The sequence below is a fragment of the Thamnophis sirtalis genome, unplaced genomic scaffold (assembly GCF_051295495.1).
Source record: "Thamnophis sirtalis isolate CommonGarterSnake01/CBP01778 unplaced genomic scaffold, rThaSir2_p1.2 scaffold_5, whole genome shotgun sequence".
Lineage (NCBI taxonomy): Eukaryota > Metazoa > Chordata > Lepidosauria > Squamata > Natricidae > Thamnophis > Thamnophis sirtalis.
The window spans coordinates 106,223,081-106,247,865 of NW_028261385.1; the positions used below are offsets into that span (position 1 = coordinate 106,223,081).

The following is a 24,785-nucleotide window of genomic DNA, read 5'->3' on the forward strand; positions in this document are numbered from 1 at the left end:
TCTAGTCCCACCCGCTGCTCAAGTAGGAGACCCTATATCATTCCGGACAAATGGTTGTCCAGTTTCTTATTAAAAACTTCCAGTGAGGTTTTTATGAAGGCAAGTCATTTCACTGATTAATTCTTCTCACTGTCAGGAAATTTCTCCTTAGTTCCATGTTGGATTTTTCTTTGATAGGCTTCCATCTGTTACTTCTTGTCGGCCCTGAGGTGTATTGGAGAATAGCTTGTCTCCCTCTTCTTTGTGACAGCCTCTCAAATATTGGAAGACTGCTATCTTTTCATTAAACTAGACATCAATTGTTCTTCATATGTTTTATCCTCCAGTCCCCTAATCATTTTTGTTGCTCTTCTCTGCAGTGTTTCTACAGTCTCAGCATCATGGTGATCAGAAATGGATGCAATATTCCAAGTGTTTCAAATTCTGAGATGTGCTGTCATACAATTTCATTACCCATTAGATAATTTTTCATCTTAATTTTTTTGTAATTATTTCCTTACATACATTTTATCATCCATAACGTCTTTCACATCACCATTCCACCAAACCTTTTTTTAAAAATCATAGGTTTTTTTACACACTTCTAAGACACTTTGTAACATAATTCTTTTTCCTCTGTTTCAATCAGTTTCACATTTTACATTATGTCCTCATTTTGCTTATTCTGCTGGTAGGTTATCTTCTAATACTTTTCACCAAGTATCTAGTACTTATTTTCATGAAAACTTTCACTGTAGTTTTTAAAACTTTTCTTTCATGTACATTTAAGTCTCCTAACGCAATCCTGTTCTTCTAGGACACATTCCTTCTGAATAATAGACAGTGCTACCAAATTCATCTCTAATACTTTCATTATCACTATTTACAGGAATATAATATGCATCGGTGATCAATAAACACATTTTTTTCATTTACCCATGCCAATTTAAATGACATCAATTCGTACAGTCAGGCATACATTTTATTCCTTTTATTTATAATTAATTCTGTATCTTCACTTCCCTCCATAAGTTCAAATCACCATCATGCAGATCTGTTATGTTCTCCTTCTTTCTCTTACAGATACATATTTCTTAATTTCACTTCATTTGTCAGTTCATGCTTTTTATCATTTATCCTTCTTACTATCCAAGTTTCAATCTTCCATTTGCTCTAACCCTAACTCAACCAGGAAGATTTGGTAAAAAAACATTGTTGAGAAACATTAGCAGGACAAAATGTATGAGATGGATTTAGTAGGAGCAGCTTCCAGAGTGAAATAAAAGGGTACCACTGTAGTACTTAAATACAGAGACTATATATTTAAACATCTTTAAATTGAGAGTTGTAAAACAGTGGCTTATATATGCATATATGTTTGTGCATAAGTCTCTTTTGGCCCTTTCCCTTTAAAAAAAAAATAAACTACTTCATTCTGTTATTTCATTCACCCTTCTGTAAAATTCAAGAATTTCTGGCTCCAGAGCAGCACTTCAACCTCTCCTTCCTCGCTGCTTAGCTCATGATACAGCTGATCTTTTAGGCAGCCAATCCGCAATACCTGAGAGTGGAGATAGAAAGAATTTAGGGGTGGAAAAAGAGTTAGCGATGAATTCATCTGTCCTGAAAAATCGTTATATCTTCAAAGTGATACTATCCCTGGAGGTACTAAACAATCTATAATGGCCCCATCAAGATAAACAAGATGGGGATATAAAAAAGGGCAGTCTCAGAAACTGAAAATTCTGATTAAAAAAAAAGAACTGGGAAAAAATGCCATTGAGGACCACAGTAAATGATTGACTGGAAATAAATTTCAGAAAGCCTAAAAGGCTTAGCAGTGAATAAAAGAAAAAATGCTGTGTTGTTCTGTACTTCTTTCCCTGTTTTAAAAGAAAAGAGTCTTTCCCTTATTTCGGCCACAGGTACATTAAGAATTTGGAGATATATTCTCTGACTTATTGCAAAATCATAGGTCTGACAATTAATAAATAGTCCTGTTTTCCAAAAAGCAAATTTTAAAATAAAAAAACAAGTAATTTTGCCAAAAACATACTGCAGCTCAGTTTGTACTTCATACTAAATCCAAATTGTTAAACAAGTTACAAGGGATAATACACTGAGCTAAGTTCTTAACTGTAACGACCAAACCCCAATTCCTGACTTGCCCAAGAAGCTGTGCCCATATCAGAGAAACTACATTGAAGTTTAGTATAATGTTTGAACCTAACCACTGATTATGAGAAATATCGTAAATGCCCAGAAGGAAAAATAACACATTCCTCTTTAAAATGCTGCTTTTGTAAAAGGGCTGACTACAGCTATTCTTGTACACATACATATAATCTGTTCTACATCCTTTCAAAAAGGGAGCAGAAGGGAAGGAAGAGGGGAGAGGAGGAGAGGAAAGGGAAAAAAATAAACAAACTAGGGGAAATGAATACATGCTCATGTTTTGTATATATACAAAACATGAGCATTATAGGCAAATTACACAAACCAGGCATTCCTAGGGAAAAAAGCAGGTGGTAGAGACAAATTTTTGTTTTGCAATATCCCAACTATCCAGTTTTTAAACCCTTACAGCTGCATTGGGGGCAGAAGGACAGGCAAGCCTTATTGAAGATGTTCAAATACAGTATATTAGGTGCCTACATCATGTTGGAGATACAGCCTACGAAGAAGACTTTGTTTTGACTGAGTCAGACCCATGGGTCACCTAGTGGTCTTGGATGGGAACTGGAGAGCCTGAGTCTGTTTGTGCCAACCAGAAATATTTAAATGGAAAAAATTTCCCATTGGAAGAAGAACAGCTACTAAAAAAATATTTGAAAATCAAGTTATAATGCATGTGTGTATGTGTGTGTGTCTGTGTGTCTGTGTGTATTACATATTAATATACCGTATATACAGTATATTAATTACAAGGCAGTCAAGAAAAAAATGGATTTTCTTCCAAAAGCCTATTGCATTCTTTATGCTTATGTGAATCTTACAAGGATTAGTTTTAAGTTAGTAGAAGTCCAAGCTGACCCATTTTATTTTTTATATATTTATTGATTCTCAAATACCCTCTTATTGTTTTCACATTATTAAGTCTGGAACTAATTTGGCTGGTTTTCATGCTTAAATCCAAGAAAAGTTTTTCAACCAACATGACATTTTAAACAACTGCACTCCTGATTTTCTTGCTTGACATTTACATTAGTACCTTGGTAATCGTCATTAATTGGTTCCGGGAGATGCAGGAGTACCAAAAACAATGCGTACCAAACAAATTTTTCCCATAAAATATAGTGAGTCACAAGGCAGTGGACACTGACAAGTTCTACCTTGTGTATTGAGTACCAAACAAGCTATGAGTATTAAAACAACATTTTTACCTCAAAATGCTTTGAGTACGAAATTTGATGAGTTTCAAAGCAGTTAAGTACTAAGGTACCTCTATATTTTGCCTAAATATCAGCCTTTCCTATATGGAACACTATCAGATATTGGAGCTTGGAGCTATTGCATCTTCAAACAGTATCATCCCTATTCTTTTTTTTCAACACAGCAAATTTCTAGATTACTCACAAGTTCTGCAATAATGCTCCAAATGAAACCCCCTCCTGCTTTTACACTATCTTAATCTGACTTTATGTTGCCAGGACTTGCTGGCTTTTATATTTGATTTCATTTATGTGTGTTTCATTTCTTGAATGTAGTGTATATTTTTAATTACCATGCAACGTTTTACTTTTTCCATTTGTGCACCACTTTGGAAAGACTTTAAAGTCATACATTATGTAAAGACCTGGCTCTCTGGAAAAAGCCTCTAATGCTGGAAAATGTGGAAGGAAAGAAGACAATCAACTCTAAGATGGATAGACTCAGCTAAGTGAGGATGACACCAGAGGTGGGTTCCTACCAGTTCGCACCTATTCGGTAGAACCGGTTCGTCCAATCTACCGAACAGGTTAGAAGAGGTTCCACCAGTGGCCCGGAAAGCAGGCCACACCTACAGAAGAGGTTCCAAAATTTTTTGAAACCCACCACTGGATGACACTGTTGGAATACCTAAAAGACCAGGTGTGGGATAGCTAATCATCAGAAAATATGTATGGTTGCTAGTAGTAAAAATGATTTGATGGAACATAACCTATCAAAATTATATATCAAGTTAGGTATAAAACCCTTTTTCTATATTCTATAGACATATAGAAAGACAGAATAGGGTAAAGTAGGCTTAAAGTGAAAATCTATTTTAATGTTAATGAAACTCAATTCCAACTGTAGGAAGTTAGCACCCACACCTCTCCTAGAAAAATAAACTATGCTAGGAAATATTAAAGGGGCAGAATATTTCCCCTAAAAGGGAGGCAGAAACTCAGCCCCCCACCCTGTGTCGATGGGCCTGAGCCTATCTATTCTACATAACAAAGATCTACCACCTTCAGGCAGAGGCATAATAGGAATCCCAAAGCCCTTTCATTACATCATCATCCATCAAGGCTCAACCAAGCTTGGGAATCAGGACAGCTTACAGAGTTGCCCCTGCATGGCCCAATGGGAATCTGACAACCAATCAGAATACAAGCTCAAATTCAAAAGCCCAGAGAGGGCATAAAATCAAGGCACTCTCAGCATCTCTTCCCTTCCCCCGCCCCCCAGAACCTCAAACCATGTGGTCCTGTCCACTATCAATAAAACTTCTTTCCAAGCAACTTCCATGAATCCAGTGTCTTTTTCCCCACTTAGAACTGAATCCAAATGGACATTTCTTGCAACACAACTTAAACTATTAACTGTACCCAAATCAGCAAACATGGAGTATCAGTGATGACTGAAGAAAGGACCACGAGTTTATTGGGAAAATTACAAGTGACAGAGAGTTGCTAATTTTCTTGAATGAACTAATGAAGTTTCATATAGAGTTATTTTGGCTGTTAAAAGGAAAGCAATAATTAAGTCTATCCACCCGAGGGGAAAAAAAACTCATTACAAATCATTTCTATTCTACTTTAGTTCCTAGTTAACAAGCAATAAATATTTTATCCATTTAAGAGTAGGGGAAAGAAAGTACTTAGCACTAAAAGAAAGTTATAAAGATCAGGGAGTTTTGCTGAATTGTAAGCATACAATAGGATACTTTTCAAAGACAGAGATTTTCAGTTTTTTATAACCAGTGAAAAGGTACCACCTTTCTTTCTTCTTCTTCTTCTTCTTCTTCTTCTTCTAAACTTGGCTATTAAAAAACATTCCACAGGAAAGGTATATGACAATGCAGAAATTGTCTAAAGTCTTTATTAGAAATGAGAAAGCTGTCTTCCTTTAAGGAGGCTTACTGATGGCCTGTGGGATAAAAAGATGGAAGTCCTCACCTTCTTGTTTTGGATGGTGTATTCCATGCACTGATTGCTCTTGAATGCACAATAAGTTGGATGTTGAACTCCTGTTGAGTCACAAATCTAAGAAGAATGAAATGAAACAGAAGTGGGAAACATGAGAGGAACACACAACCAAGTGCTAAAAAATGCTCTTTCGTGAATGCCCACCTTGTTTGGGAAATCTCCTCCATGAAAGAAAGAATATTCTGACTGCAGCCAAAGAGCCACACGATAATCATCACAGCCATGAGCAGCCAAGCGGCCACACCAGTACTCTGCCCGCATGCCACCGTAACTTTCAAATCCATAAAATTCTTGCAGGTTTGGTGAACTCTAATGATAAGAATGGGAAAATAGAGGATTGGCTACTTGGAAATATAGCTATAGTAAAAGAGGCAAGATTCTCCAATATCTTGTCAACCTAACCGTTAATTTACCTCGAGGCTCATAGCCCGATGCTGAGCCAGAATCCCAGGGTTAATGTAGTTTGTGAAGATGCCTTCACTACAGTGGGTGCGTTTCAGATTAGAGGCCCCTTGACACTGCTCTGTTTTTAGAGAGCAGAATGCACATTCAGCACATAGATCTGCATGATGCCGGCCAAGGTTATCGCACACCTAGTAACCAGGGAACAAAATCAAAACAAAGCTCAAATTCTGGCAATAATCTTTAGGCCTTACTTCCCTAAATATGTGGCAAATCATTGTTGGGATGAATTAGTCGGGAAACTGTCCCCAAATACCTGTATATTCTAACAACATAAATGTTGTGGCATAAGGCTTATAGTGGACCCTGGAAATGTCTGCCAAGTGCTGAATTCTACTGGAGGGGAGATACCTTAGGTAATCAGCAGCGAATCTTACCAAATCCTCAGAGCCAAAGGTTTTTCTTTCTATTTCTTTCCAGGCCCTGCTAATAGCTGAGGATATGCAAATGTCCTGAAGAACTGCATAGCAGAGAATCACCAGAGCTTCATCCTTGTCAATAGCTAAAAGACTGGTATAGCAAAAGAGAAAGAAGCAAGATAATGGAGGAATAATAAGAAAGACTCTTTTAATTTTATTGCTCTCTCCTCATCTGCCATCCTACTGGGCAACTGTAATGCCTACTGTTTCGGAGAATAATGCCTGTTTGATGTGGGGCTAGGAGTAAAACTGGGTCTTAAGACAAAAGTGCATTCACTAAAGTGGCACCTTATTCTCCCATCCCCACCTCTCACTTATCACTAAATTGTTCTTATTTGAGAAAGCTTGTAGGACTAACAAATCTGGGGTACAAACATCCAAGACTACCCATAGATGACACCAGAGAATGCTGCAGCCTGCTTCTAAAGTTGTTGAAATTCATTTTTTTCTCATTAATCCACACTCAGTAACCCACAATGACAAAGTGAAAACAGAATTTTAGAAATGTCTGTAAATTAATTAAAAAGAAGAAAGCTGAAATACCACATTGGCCTAAGTATTCAGACCCTTTGCAACAACACCTGCAATTTAGCTCAGGTGCCTCCCATTGCTCTTGATCACTGCTGCCATGTTTCTACACCTTGACTGGAGATGATCTGTGGTAAATTAAATTGATTGGACATGATTTGGAAAGGCACAGATCTCTCTACAGAAGGCCTCATAGCCGACAGTGCATACTGTAGCAGAGCAAAAGACATGAGGTCAAAGGAACTCCCTGTAGAGCCCAGAAACAGGCATCTGTGCAAGGCACAGATCTCGGGAAAGCTACAATAAACTTTCTGCTGCACTGAAGGATACTAAGAGCACAGCGGCCTCCATAATTCTCAAATGGAAGAGGTTTGACACAATCAGGACTCTTCCAAAAACTGGTTGCCTGGTCAAACTGAGCAATTGGGGGAGAAGCGTCTTAGTAAGAGAGAGGACCAAGAACCCAATGGTCACTCTGACTGAGCTCCTGTGTGGAGATGGGACAGAATTCCAGAAGGACAACCATCACTGCAGCCCTCCACTGATTTGAGCTTTATGGCAGAGTGGCTAGATGTAAGCTTCTCCTCAGTGTAAAACACACGAAAGTCTGCTTGGAGTTTGCAAAAAAGTACCTGAAGGATTCTCAGGTGAGGAATAAGATTATCTGGTCTGATTAAACCAAGATTGAACTGTTTTGTCTCAGTACTAAACATTATGTCTGGAGGAAACCAGGCACCTCTCATCATCTGACCAATATCACCCCAACAGTGAAACGTGAAGCGAAGGTGGTGGTAGCATCATATTATGGGGGTGTTTTTCGGCAGCAGGGACACAGAGACTGGTCAGGAGTGAGGGAAAGCTGAATAGAGCAAAGTACAGGAATACCCTTAATTAAAACCTGTCCCTCAGTGCTCAGGACCTTAGACTGAGCCAAAGGTTCACTTCCCAACATGACAATGATCCTAAGCACACAGCCAAGACAACACAGGACTGGCTTAGGGACATCTCTGTGAATGTCCTAGAGTAGCTCAGCCAAAGCTGTAACTTGAACCCTATTGAACATCTCTGGAGGGACCTGAAAGTAGCTGTCCACCGATGGTTGCCATCCAACCTGACTGAGCTTGAAAGGATTTGCAAGAAAGAATGGCAGAAAATCCTCCAATCTAGGTATCCAAAGTTTGTCGCATCATACCCCAAAAGACTCGAGGCTGTAAATGCTGCCAAAGTTGCTTCAGCAAAGTATTGAGTGAAGGGTCTGAATACTTATGCCAATGTGACATTTCAGTTTTTTTTATTTTTAATAAATTATAGACATTTTTAAAATTCTGTTTTCACTTTGTCATTATGGGGCATTGAGTGTAGATTAATGAGAAAAAATGAATTTCAACAACTGTAGAATCAGGCTGCAGCATAACAAAATTGATAAAAGTGAAGAGGGCCTGAATACTTTCTGACTGCACTGTAAATAGTTACCCAAAAGGACTTCATCCAGTGTCCCACCAGAACAATGGATTTTTTCCCCTTTCCTCACCACCATTGGTGCTCCCTTGTTTTCCCCGGTGGGTATCCAATCTTTAGAATAACTAGTGTGTGTGGAGAGGGGATTGTAAAAATGGAATTATCTTTGTAATGCTGCTCAAATATAATCTAGAGAAACTCAATAACAAAGGCACAATTATCAGTGGATCAATAATCATTTTTTTTTCATTTTCATTCACAGAAATGTAATAAATGAATATATATAAATAAATAAATTTATTTCTGCTGCATTTCGGGCAAAGGTCTAAGAAGAAATGGTTATAGTGAATTCATTGCTACATTGAAGCAAGGACAATAACTTACATGATTTAGGTTATGCCTCTACCTCAAACTCTAACATTTATCCAGATGTAAAGAAGATCTTATAGATACCATTGTCAAAGATGCCCATGATTTTCTTGCTCTATGCCTTCACCAGCACTCCAGTGTTATTGATACTTCATGCATGGGATACAGTCAAATCCTATATGACAGAACACTGAGAGGGCCCTGATCATTGGCTAAAAGAGCCAAATTCCCATCCAAGTGTAAACATTGAAACACATTGAGAAATTTATATAATTGTTTTTGCCAAACTACTAAATGTAGTCTTTGACTTAGACCCATTTGCTTAGGGACCATTAAAAGTTACCACGGCACTGAAGAGAGTGACTTCCAACCATTCCTCACACTTACGACCCCCATAGCATCCCCATGATCACATGATCAAAATTTAGATGCTTGATAACCGGCATCTATTTACAATGGTTGCTGCATCCCTTGGTCATGTGATTGCCATTTGTTGACCTTCCCAGCCAGTAACAGGAGTTTCTGTGGCTGAATGCTCTCCTGGAGAATGCCTGCCCTCCTGGGTTCTTTGCGCATCCCACATTTTAAATTCAGTGTTTTTTTTGTGGTATCAATATACTTTCATCCATGAACAGGTTTCCCTTAACCCAGGGGTGTCAAACTGGCGGGCCGCGGGCCGGATGCATCACGCAGAGGCCACGCCCATCCCAGCTCTACGAAGGGGGAAAACGTCAAGTGACGTGGTGAGTTTGACACCTGTGCCGTAACCTATTGCCCTTCTAAAGTTGGCTTGAGGTGTTATCATTCGAGTTCATGGGCAAGATCCAAGTTAAATGCACTGTCTTGGCCATGCTTATATACTAGCATTTTAATTTTTTTGGGAGGGATTAAATAAGAGTTGTAGTAGTATTGTAGAATTAAGAATGGAGTGAATTGGATGAATAAAATATGTAGCAGCATTATAGGATATACCCAATAAACTGTGAACTGCATAGAACTCTGAAGGTTATGGTAGTTGCAACACTATTTGCTTTGCAATGTAGTTCTTCACACCTCATACATGGCAATGTCAAATCTTCATGACACTTGCAACACCCACATTTCTTACTTTATATTACCCTCCCTGTGTCTAGAAAGGCTTTGATAAGTAGGTCAGTTCTCCTTCAGTTATGTTGATTAACTCAAAGATAAAGATAATGAATTCAGACTTTGCTACATCTAGAAAAAGGAAGAGTTGCATAGTTACAATAACTTGAAAAAGTAATTTACAGTCATCTGTGCCTTTGATAAGTTAATGCCCACGTGTTGTGATTTCTCTTTCAACAAGAGAGGCCCTCCTGATTCCAAAGATAACCTTTGTTATTATTTTGATTATTATTTTGATTATTTTGAGACATGAATGTTCCTGGCTTTGCTTGCTGCGACCCTGGTGATCATTGTACATTTTTGTTAATCTAACACAGGAACAGGCTTTGACCAACTGTTTTGGGTCAATTCTTTCAGGTGAGATTTTTCCCTACTATATCTTATGAAGAGGAGCTGTAAAAAGGACCCACTGGCAATGAGTGATAATGCTGGTACCACAGACCTTTTTCCATTCCAAAGTCCTTTTCATACCACAGAAGTGATTTTCGGCACATCATGGCTGTCATTCCTTAATTCAAAGTTGACAAACCTTAGGTAGCCAGTGGTCACACTTAGTCTTTAGCTAGCATCAAACACGTGGACAGATCTAAAAGTTACTCCATTCTTTCAAATCTGTCAAGTTTATTTTATGGCTTCAATTATAGCTTTACCATAAAATTGCATAGTTGGGAGTCAGGGTTTGAAGGTCATAAAAAGGCCATAAAAAGGTGCTTTGCGTGGACCTGGTGCATCAGGTCACTCTCCTCAAACCTACTTTTTTCAGAGTGAATCATAACTTTAGCATTTCTTCTTTTTGTAACTACTCCTTACCTGTTTGTCTAGATCAGGGTCACTCTTTCTAAAGTACTTCCCATAGCTTCCCACTCATATTTGAATCAACACAAAATAATGCCAGAGTAAACTTTGCTGTTCAGAGTTGCTAATCTATGTTCTGCCTGTAGGGCATATGTTCTGTGAGTCAGTGTCACATGGTGTTTTCCTAATTTGCAACTGCCATTTGTTACGGCCAAAGTGATGACCTTTCTCACTTGGATTTGCTGTTGTCCCCCTTGAACAATCGGAGCATTGCAGTGGGAATAATGCCAGTCCGACTTTGGGTATATACCAGTGGTTCGGACCGGTTCGGTTGAACCAGTAGTGGTTTGGCAGCCTGGATCGCTGGAACCAGCAGCAACCCAGGCCTGCCACACCCCCAAACCGTGTGGTACAGTGCCACCATCTTGATTTTCGGTTCTGCGCATGCGCAGAACAATTTTCATTGCACAAATTTAATTTGTTTTCATTTTTTTACGTTCTGCGCATGTGCATACCTGTTTATGAGGAAATGCGCATGTGCTCACGAGCAAAGCCAGTTCACCCGCGAAAAATATTTGAGCACACCAAACCAGCAATAATGCAGGGAACAACTCAGCCCTGGTCTATGCCTAGACTTCACTAACATGGTCTGTCTCCCCATTCTCCCACATCCCATGTACCAAAATAGTGTTTTTAAAAAAATTATATATATATAGTAGATTTTCACAGGTGTAGGTATGCTGGTATTTTTGTATTCGGGTCTTTTCCCGTGTAAGATTGAGATTGTCTTGGCAATGTTTCGGCGAGGTCTCACTCGCCATCCTCAGGCTGGTCTTTTCGGCTTAAAGTGTGGTCGAAGCTGCCGTCTTTCTATAAATCTTGGTGGGTGGGTGTGGAGTGCTGGCGTTGTTTCAGTAAGTGGATTGATTGGCTGCGTGTCCGTTGTTGTTTTGTGTTGTAATGACCTGGGTGGTGCGTGGGGCTCATTTGTTGACCAGGGCTGGCAGACATCTGGAAACCAGCCCTAGTCAACAAACGAGCCCCACCCACCACCCAGGCCATTACAACACAAAACAACAACAGACACACAGCCAGCACCAATCAGTACCAATCTACCAATCATGATACAGCCACACAGCCAATCAATCCACTTACTGAAACAATGCCAGCGCTCCACACCCCCCACCAAGATTTATAGAAAGACGGCAGCTCCGACCACGCTTTAAGCCGAAAACACTAGCCTGAGGATGGCGAGTGAGACCTTGTCGAAACGTTGCCAAGACCATCTCAATCTTACATGGGAAAAGACCCGAATACAGCAAGACCAGCATATATACGAACTGACTAGCTCTTCTTTCACTTTGGAGAGAAGAGCAAATACAAGGAAACTGGCAATTAAGCAACCAAAGCTCAATTCCATATCTGATTATTCTTTCTATAAAGGCACTTTATAAAAATAGTGGAGCTATATCATATTAAGCCAAAGATACATTTCAGCATAAAGCAGATTAGCACAAACTTGTCATTTCTCCTTCAAATGAAATAGCAGAGCTATATACATATATTTTGTTTCCAAGCTGGATTTGGCCATTACCTTCCTGAGATGTCTTTTTCACTATTCAGACCTAGATTTTTGTCTGTCATCTCTTTCATACTCTTTTTCTTCAGGTTATTTTCCAATGACAATGCTTCACCAATCAGATGGTGGATGTCTTCAAAGAGATGTTGGTTTGTGGCCTCTTCTGTGACTTCAGCATTTTTGAGAAATAAGGTGAACGTCTCAGGAGGAAAGGTGCTCATGTCGGCATGTAAACCAGTTGACCATTCAGGTAGCTTTGGGGCTTCCGGATTACTGTGTGAAACATGGAATTTTTTCTTCAGCATGGGCTCCTGTCCTGAGACTGCAAAGGAGTATTTCAAGATGGAGTCAATATTGGAGCGGAGGCGGTCTTCAAGAGTTAGTGGAGAAACCTCAGTAGGGGCTAAGGCATGAGTCTCACTTGGGGCTGTAGGGAGAAAGTCAGACTCTTCAAGGACTGGCAGCTTAGGACACAGGATCCGCTATCCAGGGGGAAAAAGGGGGGGGGGAGAATTGGGGAAATTTAACTGTAGTATACACACAGAATCTCATTTACACTCCTTCCCAGGATACAGATGTCTCCAACTCCTACAATATAGTCTATTTTTGATATTCTCTCCAATAAGGATGCCTAATCACATTATTTGTTGCTATTATTTCTCTTCACACACTATCATTGACCTAAAGGTCATTTCCCTTTGTTGTTTCCAGCACCTGTCATTGGAAGTAGGCTTCCCGCACCTCATTGGCTGAAAGGAAGGTGGCACACAAGGACAAAGGTACTGTATATAACTTTGTACTTTTCTATAAAGATCTAAGCATTCCCTTGTTATGTAAAGCAACCTATTCCTGTCATTAGGTTTCTTGAATTCCACATAGCCTTAAAGAGTATGAACAGCATATCTGTTCTTTCCTTAGCACAGAGGTCTTCAAACTTGGCAACTTTAAGATTCAAGCTCTGCTGGCTTGAGAATTCTGGGAGTTGAAGTTCACAAGTCTTAAAGTTGCCAAGTTTGGGGACTCCTGCATTAGCAGATGAACAAAGCCAGAAGAATTAGGAATGGAAAAGAGCTCTGAACTACATTAAAAAATAGAAGAAAGAATGAGGAAGAGCTGATCTCCATTTCCTTCAAAGAGATAAGCCAAAAATCTCTACTTGATTTGATATACTCTCTCCATCATCTTCACTCACAATTCATCAAATGGAATACAATTGAGAAATTGCTGTGATTTAAACCCAACTTGAGGCGAGGTGGCGCAGTGGTTAGGGTGCAGTACTGCAGGCCACTTCAGCTGACTGTTATCTGCAGTTCAGCGGTTCTAATCTCACCAGCTCAAGGTTGACTCAGCCTTCTATCCTTCCGAGGTGGATGAAATGAGGACCCAGACTGTGGGGGCGATATGCTGACTCTGTAAACCGCTTAGAGAGGGCTGAAAGCCCTATGAAGCGGTATATAAGTCTAACTGCTCTTGCTCTTGCTATTGCTATTGAGGTTTTCAGAATTCAGGTGAATCCATATAGCTGGATTGTGCAACTCTAAGAGAATCAAAGCATGACTGTAGAATACCATGTTGAAAAGGGACCTAGGCAAGAAAAAAGAGCTGAGTAGTAGTGGGGCAAATACAAAATTTGACGTAAAATTTAATTTAAGAATAAACTAAATTAACATTAATTAATATAATGGGTATAATAAGCCCATTGTTTTCAATAACTTTCTCCCTCTCTTAGTTAGAAGAGGTACATAGATATTTCCAAATCAGGGACTTTGGTCTTGGTTAATAACATGATGCTTGACCATTTTCAGATATGCCTTCTATTTCTTTCAATTAATCCTGTATTACTGGACGTAGCTATATGCCCTGGAAAACAAACTCAATAAGAAGCCTCCTCATCTGTCTCTAGAGTTTGGCAACGTCTGTCTTTAAGATGAACCACGTAAACTATGTCCTTCCTGCAAATCTGGCTAGTGGCAAATGTAACACCTCAGATGTAATTCCTAACACTCCTAGTAATTATCTTTCTGCCAGGATGAATGGAGCAGAATGGGATAACCAGGGCCTATACTAAACCAATAATCAATAAATACAAAAGCCTTTAAACCCCTTTTAAAGACCTCAGGGCTTTCATAGTGAGAAAGACAGCTGCTTCTTGAAAGCCCAGAACTTGGAGATTGTCACCCTGCAGTAGACATAGAGAGGCAGATATATCGTAATTGGAGGAACATAAGAGACAAATAGAATTGTAAAGAAAAGTAGTTAAATACTGGGGAAATTGTGATCAGGGAGCTCTGAATATTAGTGCTAATAGTTTTCATAATCCCAAGAAAGCTATTTTTACCATAGATGCCATGATTACAATGAAAACATTGAAGCTATGCTGATACTTGAATCTATACTTTATCTCAGTGTCATTTTAAAGAACACAAGACACCTTTCCATTCCCCTAGATAGTTTTTGCTCTCTCAAACCCTTCACCTTCCATTTCTTATCAGATTTTGCAAATAATAAGAAGACTAACGAAGTTTGAACCCCAGTTTCTGAATATTTTTAGCTAACCACAAAGAGTCACAGAAGTTGGAAGAACACTGACTCATAACTGTCAAGAAATGTGTGAGGTGTGACTATTTAATTTGCCATGAGTTAAGACAGTTAGAAAAAAGAAATAGGACATTCAAGGGGTTTGACTCCATACAGGATACGGGTAAAAGAAACAATTAGAAGGAGAAACTGTTGAGTGGAGAAGTGTAATCCACTCTAAGGGTTTTAAAAAGAGAGAAGACACTGCTAAGGGGACTGGAGAAGATCCACTTAGTTCATTTCCTGGTGCCTCTGATTTCCCTCCTGCCAACCTATTTCCTACTTCATTTAACTATCACTGAATAGATAAGTCATGGATGAGATGTTTATTTCCAATTGTACTGATTCAGAAAGAACTTAAGGGTCTTTCTTTTTCCTGTTTCCCATTCCATCTTCCTTTTCCATCCTTTTTCTTGTCTTTTCTCTTCTGTAGCTACATATGATAATCAATTGCTGAGCTTCAAGCAGAGACAGCAGTAGATACCTTTATGGAAATGAGTTGAATTTTTAATAGAGAAGCGAATGATTAATTCTGGTCTGGTTCTGAATATTTACTTAAAAAGAACAGCAACAGCATAATCTGGATGTATGAGGGAGGCTATGGTTATGCTGAAAGAAAGCAGCGAGAGAGTGGAAGAATGAGAAATAGAATAAATAAAAGTCAGGGGTACCTTCAGGATTGATCTAATGGAAGTATCTCTGTAATATCTCTGGTTATATTTGGTAAGGGCTGCCTGGGGAGGGCAACTAATGGTCCCATGTTCCTAGTGTGAGAAGACAAAAGGGAATTCTTAGATACTGAGTGAAACACTTAGAACCTCAAAGTATTGAGTATGTTTCCTTAAGGCAGAGGTCTTCAAACTTGGCAACTTTAAGACTTGTGGACTTCAACTCCCAGAATTCTCCAACAGCTCTGCCTTAAGGAGTATGGCTCCAGAAAGAGAGTTTAGGTGGTTCTCGAAGGAGGCAAGTGCTTTGACATTGACCCACCCCATAATGTCAGGTAGTATTGCAAAGTCCTGGGTTATCTCCAAAGTACAACACAGACCTACTAAACACTATGTGAGTGGACAATAAGTGGATATCCTAGATTGGGCATAGACTTTAAATTGGGCTCTGGCTGGATTACTGGGGAGAGCCCTGAGGTGTAACAAGACATGAGCATAGAGGGGGGAAATATCTGAATGGTACTATTCTGAACTTAGATTAGAAGATGAAGATAGGAATCAAACACCTGCGACAATTGCAATAATCTTATTGTGAAACAATGAAGGCATACACTAATCAAGCCACAATCTTTCCACCAGAAATGCCTAGATCCTACAAATACTCATCATATAAAATTTACTGCCCTGATGTGAGTCAAAAAGACTAGTATAAACTCAGCTATGAGGCAGTCCTCAAGGACTTTGTTTAAAAAGCAAGCAATGGGACAGAGATGGACCTGGAGCACAAAGCGAGATCCAACGAGGATTTGGAAGTCCAGGCCTTCCGCACAGCCCTTAAGAACTGGCTAGCCCGTCAGGCCTGGGGACAAGGATAGCCGCCCCTCCCGAATGATGAATGTATGTTGCTTATTACTTTTATTATATGTGTCTACGTCATTGTTTGTATTCCCCCTCCCTGATTTTATGTGAGCCGCCCTGAGTCCCCTCAGGGAAAAGGGCGGCCTACAAATGTTAATAAAATCTAAAATCTAAATCTAAAGTCTACCTGTTGTTAAAGAAGAGTTCACCAAGCAGAGGGACAGAAAAGAGGCAAAATAATAAGATAAAGAAAGGAGGGAATGGGCAGTAATATTAAGATTGTTGAATCTCTTTCCCCAAACAGGGATATATTTTACATGCAAATGGAGACGTTTCAAAATCATAAATTCATTACTATATTACATACATGCACACATCTATTACCTATTAGTATTTAGTTTCTTTTTGACAGCATAGCATGCCCTTGAATCAGGATGTCCAAATATTCCAAGTTTGGCTGATGAAACTTCAAGATGTTATGTTCCTCATGCATATATTTTTAACAACTTATTTGTTTGACAGCAATATTTATAAACAAGAATATAGTTCTTTTTTTAAAAAAAACTGGTCTTTGCATTTGTTATTTATTGAATCCATCAATACAATCTACAAACAACTAACTAAACTAACTGCTAGTGGCCTAATGGATTCCCGCCCCGCTAGACTTAATCTACACTAACGATGATAAATCAATCTTTCCCGATGTTTTCTTATAAATATTTGAATTTCAACTCTGATTCTCAATTTCTCAGCAGTGGTCCTTCGAATTAGGTAATTACTGTATGTAAGTTGGTTCAAACTGGTAGGAGATACCCAGTTTGGAAAGGCGATTTAAGACCTAAAATAGGCTTAAAAGATTTTAAATAAAATAAATAAATCCTAGATGGAGAATTCTGGCCTATCACTTTGTATGAATGCCTTTTCTAAAATGGCCCTGTCTCCTCAAAACAGAAAGTTTCCCCCCCCCCAAAAAAAAACGTCAATCATTGCTTCTTTTTTCAAGGTAAGAAACATCTTCTAGAGCAGGGGTAGACAACTTTTTTATACCTACCACCCACTGTTGTATCTCTGTTAGTAGTAAAATTTTCTAACCGTCCACCAGTTCGACAGTAATGGTGATTTATAAAGTAGGGAAGTCAATTAAATTTTAAAAAGGAAAGTGCTTCAGTATCGGACAAAACCTGCACCGCCCACCATGAAAGCTGGAACGCCCACTAGTGGGCGGTAGGGACCAGGTTGACTACCACTGTTCTAGAGCATAGTTAGAGGGTCTCTGGCTTTTTGAAGAAGAGGAAGGAAGAGGAGGAGGAGAAATTATTGGTCTTAGCCTAGTTCCACACTGAAGGCTGTTTACGAAAAGCTTTGTGTAGCAACTCGTATGGATAAATTCTGCTAAGTACACTTTTCATCCCAGTTTGTTTTAGACATTCTTTTGCTTGCCTTTGTGACTATTTGCCACTTGCATTTTTAGTTGATGCCCTCTGAGTGCTTACTTATCTCAACTCTTCTTTTGGAATTGATTATACTTTTGGATGGATCATCAAGCAATAATGGTCCTTATGAGAAAGTAAGTTATGAGGTGATGTGATGGCAGGTGGGAATGCCCTTGGGAGCAGGGTGGAATGAATGGGAAGCACTTTCAGAAGGGATATTCCAGTGACTAAAAGGAGAGGAGAAATACTTTCAGTCTTGTAAGATTGATGTTAGTCCTTCATGTTAGTCAGACATGAAGCACAACCAGGAGAATCACCACTATCTTTATTATAAGGTTACATTAAATAGAATCTTGCAAGACTGAAAATATTTCTCCTTTTCTTTCTTTTTATCACTGGAAAACTGGGGAGAGACTCTTCTGATACACTTACCAACTTTTTCCCCATCTGCAAACTGAGCTGCTTCTTATCAGATGGTTGCCTAGGTTGCTGGTCTTTCTCTTGTCTCCCAAAGTCTTTCCAACATACCATCATGGGTGTCCTTGACGACACTTTCAAATCTCATCCCTGTACTCTCTTCATTTTAGCCACTAAGGGACTGACCCCTATAAAATGGCTGTAAGATATGTTCTTGTTCTTACCTTGGTGTAGAACTTCTGGTTTAAGCATCGAAACTGTGCAAAAACACAAAAAGTCTCAAAACGTGGGGTTTGGGGAAGTTCAGCACAGATAGGACCTGGAAGCAGAAGGTGGAAGAGAACAGCTATGTTCGTTAACATCAATGGGCAGTGAAAGTTTAATCTATCCAATACGTTCTGAAGGAGAAAACTTCATAATTTGTTCCTTAACCCAATTAGAAGTGTCACAATATCAAATGTTCTAACATAGCATTACATTTTATTTCCAAAATGCAAGGTACTAAGAATGCCAACGTGCATTACAGCATTGCAGGCAAACAGCAACCTGAATTCCAAAGTAAGAAATGAAAAGAAAAATCAACAGATACATTTCAAAAATTAGTTAGGGTGCCTAAGTAAAAGAATAAGCACAAGCTACTGTATATACTCGAGTATAAGCCTAGTTTTTCAGCCCACTTTTTGGGCTGAAAAAAGCCGCCTCGGCTTATACTCGAGTCAGTGAAAAATTTGCCCGAAATGGAGGAGAAAAAGGGGCGGGGCCATGCCGCTGGGTGACACTCGTGAATGGCCCAGTGCCCCTGTGAGTTTCCCCTCCCTCTGTGTCAGTTTGCCGCGCAGCGCGCACCGCACCATCCCCCCTCCTCACGTTCTAATGTAATGCAGGGCTGTCTTACGATTCCCCTTCCTCCCCCTCCTGCCGCTCTGCAACGATGTCCCACCTCCTCCTTGTTATGGCAAGCAGCCACATAGCGATGTCCCACCTCCTCTGGTACAGTGATCCAATGATAGGAATCACTGTGCCGTGTGTCATAGGAGGCGGGACATCGCTCCCGCGGCTGCACGGGACATCATCATCACAGCGGGACATCAGCATCATGAGGTGAGTGAAGTATTTCATTGAATACACCGCTAGTTTACTGTTTTTCTTTGAAATAAATATTCAAAAACATTATTGGTATCTATTTTTATTTTTGAAATTTACCGGTAGCTGCTGCATTTCCCACCCTAGGCTTATACTCGAGTCAATAACTTTTCCAGTTTTTTGTGGTAAAATTAGGTGCCTCGGCTTATATTCGGGTCGGCCTATACTCGAGTATATACGGTAATTTTATACAACACTTTCCCAGATCATCTTCTTGGTAGCAGCTCCATAGCCCTTCTTTGTCCTATATGGCAATATTTTGGCTTTGAATGTGACATCAAGAAAAGAATCACACTTCTGGAAGTGCTGTTGCTGTTGCTAGTATAAGTATGCAGAGATACATACATACACTGATTTCCAAGAACCCCCTCCCCCATGCATAAAAATCTCCAGCTTTTTTATAGCACCTTCACCTCTCCTTAGGGCCATTATATCTCAGCTAGTGTTAGGGATTCAGTTGGGTCAATGTTTTTTTAGGTTTTTAGGTTTCATTTTATTTATATGCCGCCCTATTCCCAGCGGGACTCAGGGCGGCGCACAAACCCAAAGGGGGAAAGGAAACACAAAAACTACAAATACAGGCATATAAAAATGACCAACAGCCACACAGATCAAGCGGGGAAGGGATCAACCCCAGGCCTGCTGACACAGCCAGGTTTTAACGGCTTTTCGGAAGGCCTGGAGAGAGGTGAGGGTCCGAATCTCTGCGGGGAGTTCGTTCCAGAGGGCCGGAGCTGCCACAGAGAAGGCCCTCCTCCGGGTAGTAGCCAGTTTATCTAATGAAAGTAGTATCCACGGATAATATAAATTGATTACAAAGTCTATCTATTTTACATTTGAGAAAAGAGTTCTATACAGTTGGTCACAACGATCATCCTGACAAACTACTAGGAATGAGCTCTGTGGAAGAGCTTTATAGCTCCCGCTGCCTTAAGAAAGTTCAAAACATTCTTAAAGATCCATCTCATCTTGGGCATCCCCCTTTTTTTTAAACCATCTGGCAGACAGTACAGGATAATAAAAACAAGGATAAATAGGCTGAAAAACAGCTTCTATCCCAGGGCAGTAACCATATTAAATTCTACTGTATAGTGCAATATTAATGCAATATCAGAGTTTTCAATTTAATTGTATACAATGTGTGCTTGTGTTTTATTTTTATAGTTATAATGTACACCGAAGATGACATTAAATTTCATTGTATGAGGTGCAATGACAATAAACTAAACTAAGCTAATTTTCCTTTGTATTGAACCTTTATTCTTCCCTATAGAACTGCAATTCCTAAGTGCTCTATTGAAAAGAAATGAATGTAAATCCAATTATATGTAACCCACTGCCCGAAAGCCCCCTCTACTGGCTCATTTGAAAAGTAAAACTAATTTCATTTCTAATGTGACGTTTCCTCAGCCCTTCTAGGCATCAAAGAAAACCGACTGTTTATTTCCTGATGCTGTTCGGCTGTCCATTTTTCATTGGAGAGCCTTCTTACTGCGCTTCCTGTTTCCCAGCATTATTGCTCAGCTTTAGCATTTAATTTCTGTCTGAAACTAGGGCAGATACAGCACTAGCAGTCCATCTTCAGTCTTTTCTTCCCCCAATTCCATAGAGGATTAGTGTTCACAAGGCTGTCTTCTCTGGCATTTATAACTGTCTTATTGTAGTTGATATTTGACTGTTACCACTCCATTTAGGAAAGCTATTGAATGAAGTTTAGTACTCGCACTGCCACCGTCACAATGATTCAGGATTTTGAACTTAGGTTTACTGCCCTCTTGTAATAGAGCAATCACATCTGGGGCCTTTCCACTCTTTTAGCAACTCATCTCTTCCCTTGCTATCATCTTCTACCTATAAAGAGGGGTTTTGTCTATAGACATATAGATGCAAACAAATGGGAAAAAGGGGGAGAGATACTGTTATTTTCTTTTCATGGAAAGACTTCTTAATTCTTGTTAATTCACAGCCTGGTAGTGTCTTGGTAGGTGAAAAGTTCTAAGGTAAAGGTAAAGGTAAAGGTTCCCCTCGCACATATGTGCTAGTCGTTCCCAACTCTAGGGGGTGGCGCTCATCTCCGTTTCAAAGCTGAAGAGTCAGCGCTGTCCGAAGATGTCTCCATGGTCATGTAGCGGCATGACTAAATGCCGAAGGCACACGGAATACTGTTACCTTCTCACCTATTTTTCTACTTGTATTTTTACATGCTTTTGAACTGCTAGGTTGGCAGAAACTGGGACAAGTAACAGGAGCTCACTCTGTTACGCAGCACTAGGGATTCGAACCGCCAACCTTTCTGATCGACAAGCTCAGCATCATAGACTGAGCCACCATGTTCCTTACTGAAGAGAGTTCTAGGCCTGCATAAAATGCAAGCCCACGGATCACACTAAATTAGCTGACACGTCACTATATAGTCTTTATATATACAAAGATATAGACTAGTCAATTATGGTAAAACTATGAATATCAGCCTAGATATCATAATGGTAAAGATAATCTCAATGCTTTAGGTTTTCATTTTAAAATGAAATTAAATAAATAAAAGGATTGGCATCTGTAAAGTCTCAGTATGTCTTCAGTGTGGATACGTCACAACGAAGAGCAAAGAGGAAGGAATGTTGACCAAATCAAATTTGTGTCCCATGCTGTGCAGAACGGGATAAAAATGGATCCATGTTTTCAAAAAGTGGAAGATTATTACTATAGCAAACACATAGGGTTAAATTAAGAATTTTTTAACTGCAGGTTATGAAAAACTAGCTATGTATGGGAAATCAAGTGCTACCAGCAACTCTCACCACAAAAGTGTGCTGGAAGAAATCTGAAGTGTGTACCACGTACCCTCTGGGATCTGGCCATGATTCTCAAACTGATCCAGCTCTATTATTTTAGAATCATGGCAACCTTTGGTACGGCGGATCTGACACACCAGGCTTGCCTTCCATGTGGGACTCAAGGAAGAGAAAAAGACCTTATATTCATCATCCGTGAGCGGGCTGCCTGGGTTTGAGGACAAGGAACTTTGGATTGCTGGTGTCAAAAAGATTGGGAATCCTGAAGGAAAACAGCACAAGAAAGGAAAAATATTAATTAGGCGAAACAACAGGACAGAGCAATGCTACCTCAATTTTATTAATATCAATAAACTCTGAAGAGCATTGGCATCAACTTCCAATATTTCAACAAAACTGATGAGCAGAAAATAAACTGGTCTACTGATACAACAGTCTAACAAGCTTAGACTTCCAGTAACAAAACATATTCTCCTCCCTCCAAACTATACCACTGAAATAAAAGTTTGGAGATTGAAATGGATTTATGACAAAACTTAGAATTTAAACAAATTCTGATACTCAAAAGGTAAATTACCAGTCTAAGAAATGTTTAATTTTGGGTTTATATATGCATCAGGCTCTCAGAAATTGATCTTGGGACTGGTGAGAAACAAAACTTCCTAGGAGCCTGACAGGAGCGATCTTTCTCAATTCTAAAAGGCCTTGTACAGTGGAAAAGGTTAAGAGTAAGACATGTAAATTCTCTTCTATGCTCATTTTTCTTGAAGAAAATGGGGTGTATGCTGAATAAATGTGCATGGAGTATTATTGTACATTCACATGTTACAATACTTGAAAATCCAAAACAAATTAAATCTGGTATTTTGTTATGCAAATGTTTAAGTTTAAGTTTTATTTTATTTATATGCCGCCCTATTCCCAAAAAGGGACTCAGGGCGGCGAACAACTTAAACGGGCAAGGGAAACATACAAGTACAAAATAGACATTTAAAATGACCAACAACCACACCTGTCAAGAGGGGAAGGGAACTCATCAATGGAATAGCATCACTTTTAGATTTCCTTGAAATAAAGAGATATCAGTTTCCCTAAGATATATTATTTTCTTCTCTTGAAGGTTTTTCTAGATTTAAATATAAGATGGTCTTTTGTTCAAATATGATTGTAAAATGTGTGGATATTTTAAAGTCATTTAAAAGAATTTCTTCCATTTGTTTAAGGAGCATGTATTCTGATTTGATTCTTTGAAATCCCAAAATAGACAGGATAAATTCAGTTAAAAGTGAAATATCTTTAAAAATCATTTCCCCCTCTCTAAGTGCAATGTGAAGAAATAATGTTTCGCCATGTATAAAGCAAAAGCGAAGGGGGAAATCTTTTCCTAATATGCACATACAAGACTTTAAGAGCAAAAGGAAGCAATGCCAGTTCAGATTTTATCTTCCCATCCCACACACTTCCCAGCTTTAAAAACTTCTCAAAACACAGGGGAAAAAAACATTGTCAGCAATGTTAATACATGTCAAATTAAAGTGGAAAGCTTATTTTTCACCAAAATGTGAAAGTTCAGCTTCCAAGCTTTTGGAGCATCTTTGCTATTATGAAGTCCTTATTAAGGACTTCACATTTCTAGGCTTTGTGATGGCCCAATATATGAGAAGAAATAGATCAATACTCTCTGGGACTTTTGTTTCATTCCATATTGGCAAGAACTATTGGCTACAGACCATGGGGTAAAGTATAGAGAAGACCGGCAGGTAAAATGGCAGATATGGATTAAACAAAATTTGATAGAAAAGTAGTTTGAATAGTTTCTCATCATACAGGTAAGTCAGCCACTCACCCACCAGAAAGGCCCATGGTGAGGTCCTGAACCTCAGGACTGGCATTTTGCTTCTTTCATGTTAGACTTCTCCACTTCTCACCAATACACCCCATTTCAAAGGCTAACAAGACCAGACACTTTTAGAATGAGAACACAATGACCTCACAGTTGAAGCTATTGCAGGAGAAACAAGAATCTTCTAGATAGGTTAAAAACGCTGGTAGGAAATGGACCCTAAGGCATATAGGGAATAAACAGCAGTCACCATATTGTAAAGCAAGAGATTTTTCTATGTTCCTGGCCTTTGGTTGCTGTTAAAAATCAGAATATGGTAGGCAGACAGACGGTAGATACAGCCTATTGAAAACTTTATTGTGAAATGAATGAAAATTCCACAAGATGCACTCTTGATTCATTTGAGAAAAACTTGTCTATTATGCTTCATGTTAATGCAAAGGATGCAATGCAATATTGATTTGTCAGATATTAAGTTTTCCTAAATCAGCAGAATGAGGAAGTTGAAGGCAGAAAGATCCAAAGGAATGTACTGTAGAAAACATAATCAATGTTTAAGACAATAGGCTGAACCATTGTGAGTTTCATACTTTACTGCAAGATAATCCAGTTCTGGAAGATTGTCTTTTATTATATCTTGTTTACCTTTGGGAGGCACCTGGATTGAAATGGGAGACTGCATGTTCTAGTCCTGCCACAGGGTCAAATCCTACTCAGTGACCATATGCCTATCACTCTCTTAGAAGTAAGGACAAGCCACTCTGCAGGGACCTGTCCTAGGCAGTTGCCAGAAATCAAGACTGACTTCTCCCATCCCAAAAGGTATGCATTTAAGTAGGAAACTGATTAAACAACATCAGTCTAGTGCAGTGATTAGGGAATTTATGTATTGATTTAATGGATTTATAGGGCTGCTGAACTCAAAT

General features: G+C 39.2%; 1 protein-coding gene across 1 annotated transcript; it reads right to left on the reverse strand.

Moving 5' to 3' along the window:
* Positions 1-947: 947 nt before the first annotated feature.
* On the reverse strand, positions 948-24,541 carry ACRBP (acrosin binding protein). Its single transcript, XM_014064655.2, has 9 exons — positions 24,505-24,541; positions 22,066-22,278; positions 18,306-18,400; positions 12,144-12,610; positions 6,212-6,344; positions 5,786-5,965; positions 5,517-5,681; positions 5,343-5,429; positions 948-1,540 (listed from the first exon to the last, which is right to left on the reverse strand). Exons 1-9 carry the CDS (start codon positions 24,539-24,541, stop codon positions 1,427-1,429), a joined length of 1,491 nt encoding a protein of 496 aa, XP_013920130.2. The 3' UTR covers positions 948-1,426.
* Between the last annotated feature and the right edge of the window lie 244 nt (positions 24,542-24,785).

What these genes read in the sequence shown, in the direction of transcription:
- ACRBP (XM_014064655.2), bottom strand. Translation starts at nt 24,541, where the DNA reads ATGCAGTCTCCCATTTCAATCCAGGTGCCTCCCAAAG. An exon ending in GAGGAGATTTCCCAAACAAG is followed by an intron (nt 5,430 to 5,516) that starts GTGGGCATTCAC and finishes CATTCTTCTTAG; the next exon opens with ATTTGTGACTCAACAGGAGT. An exon ending in ACACCATCCAAAACAAGAAG is followed by an intron (nt 1,541 to 5,342) that starts GTGAGGACTTCC and finishes CTCCACTCTCAG; the next exon opens with GTATTGCGGATTGGCTGCCT.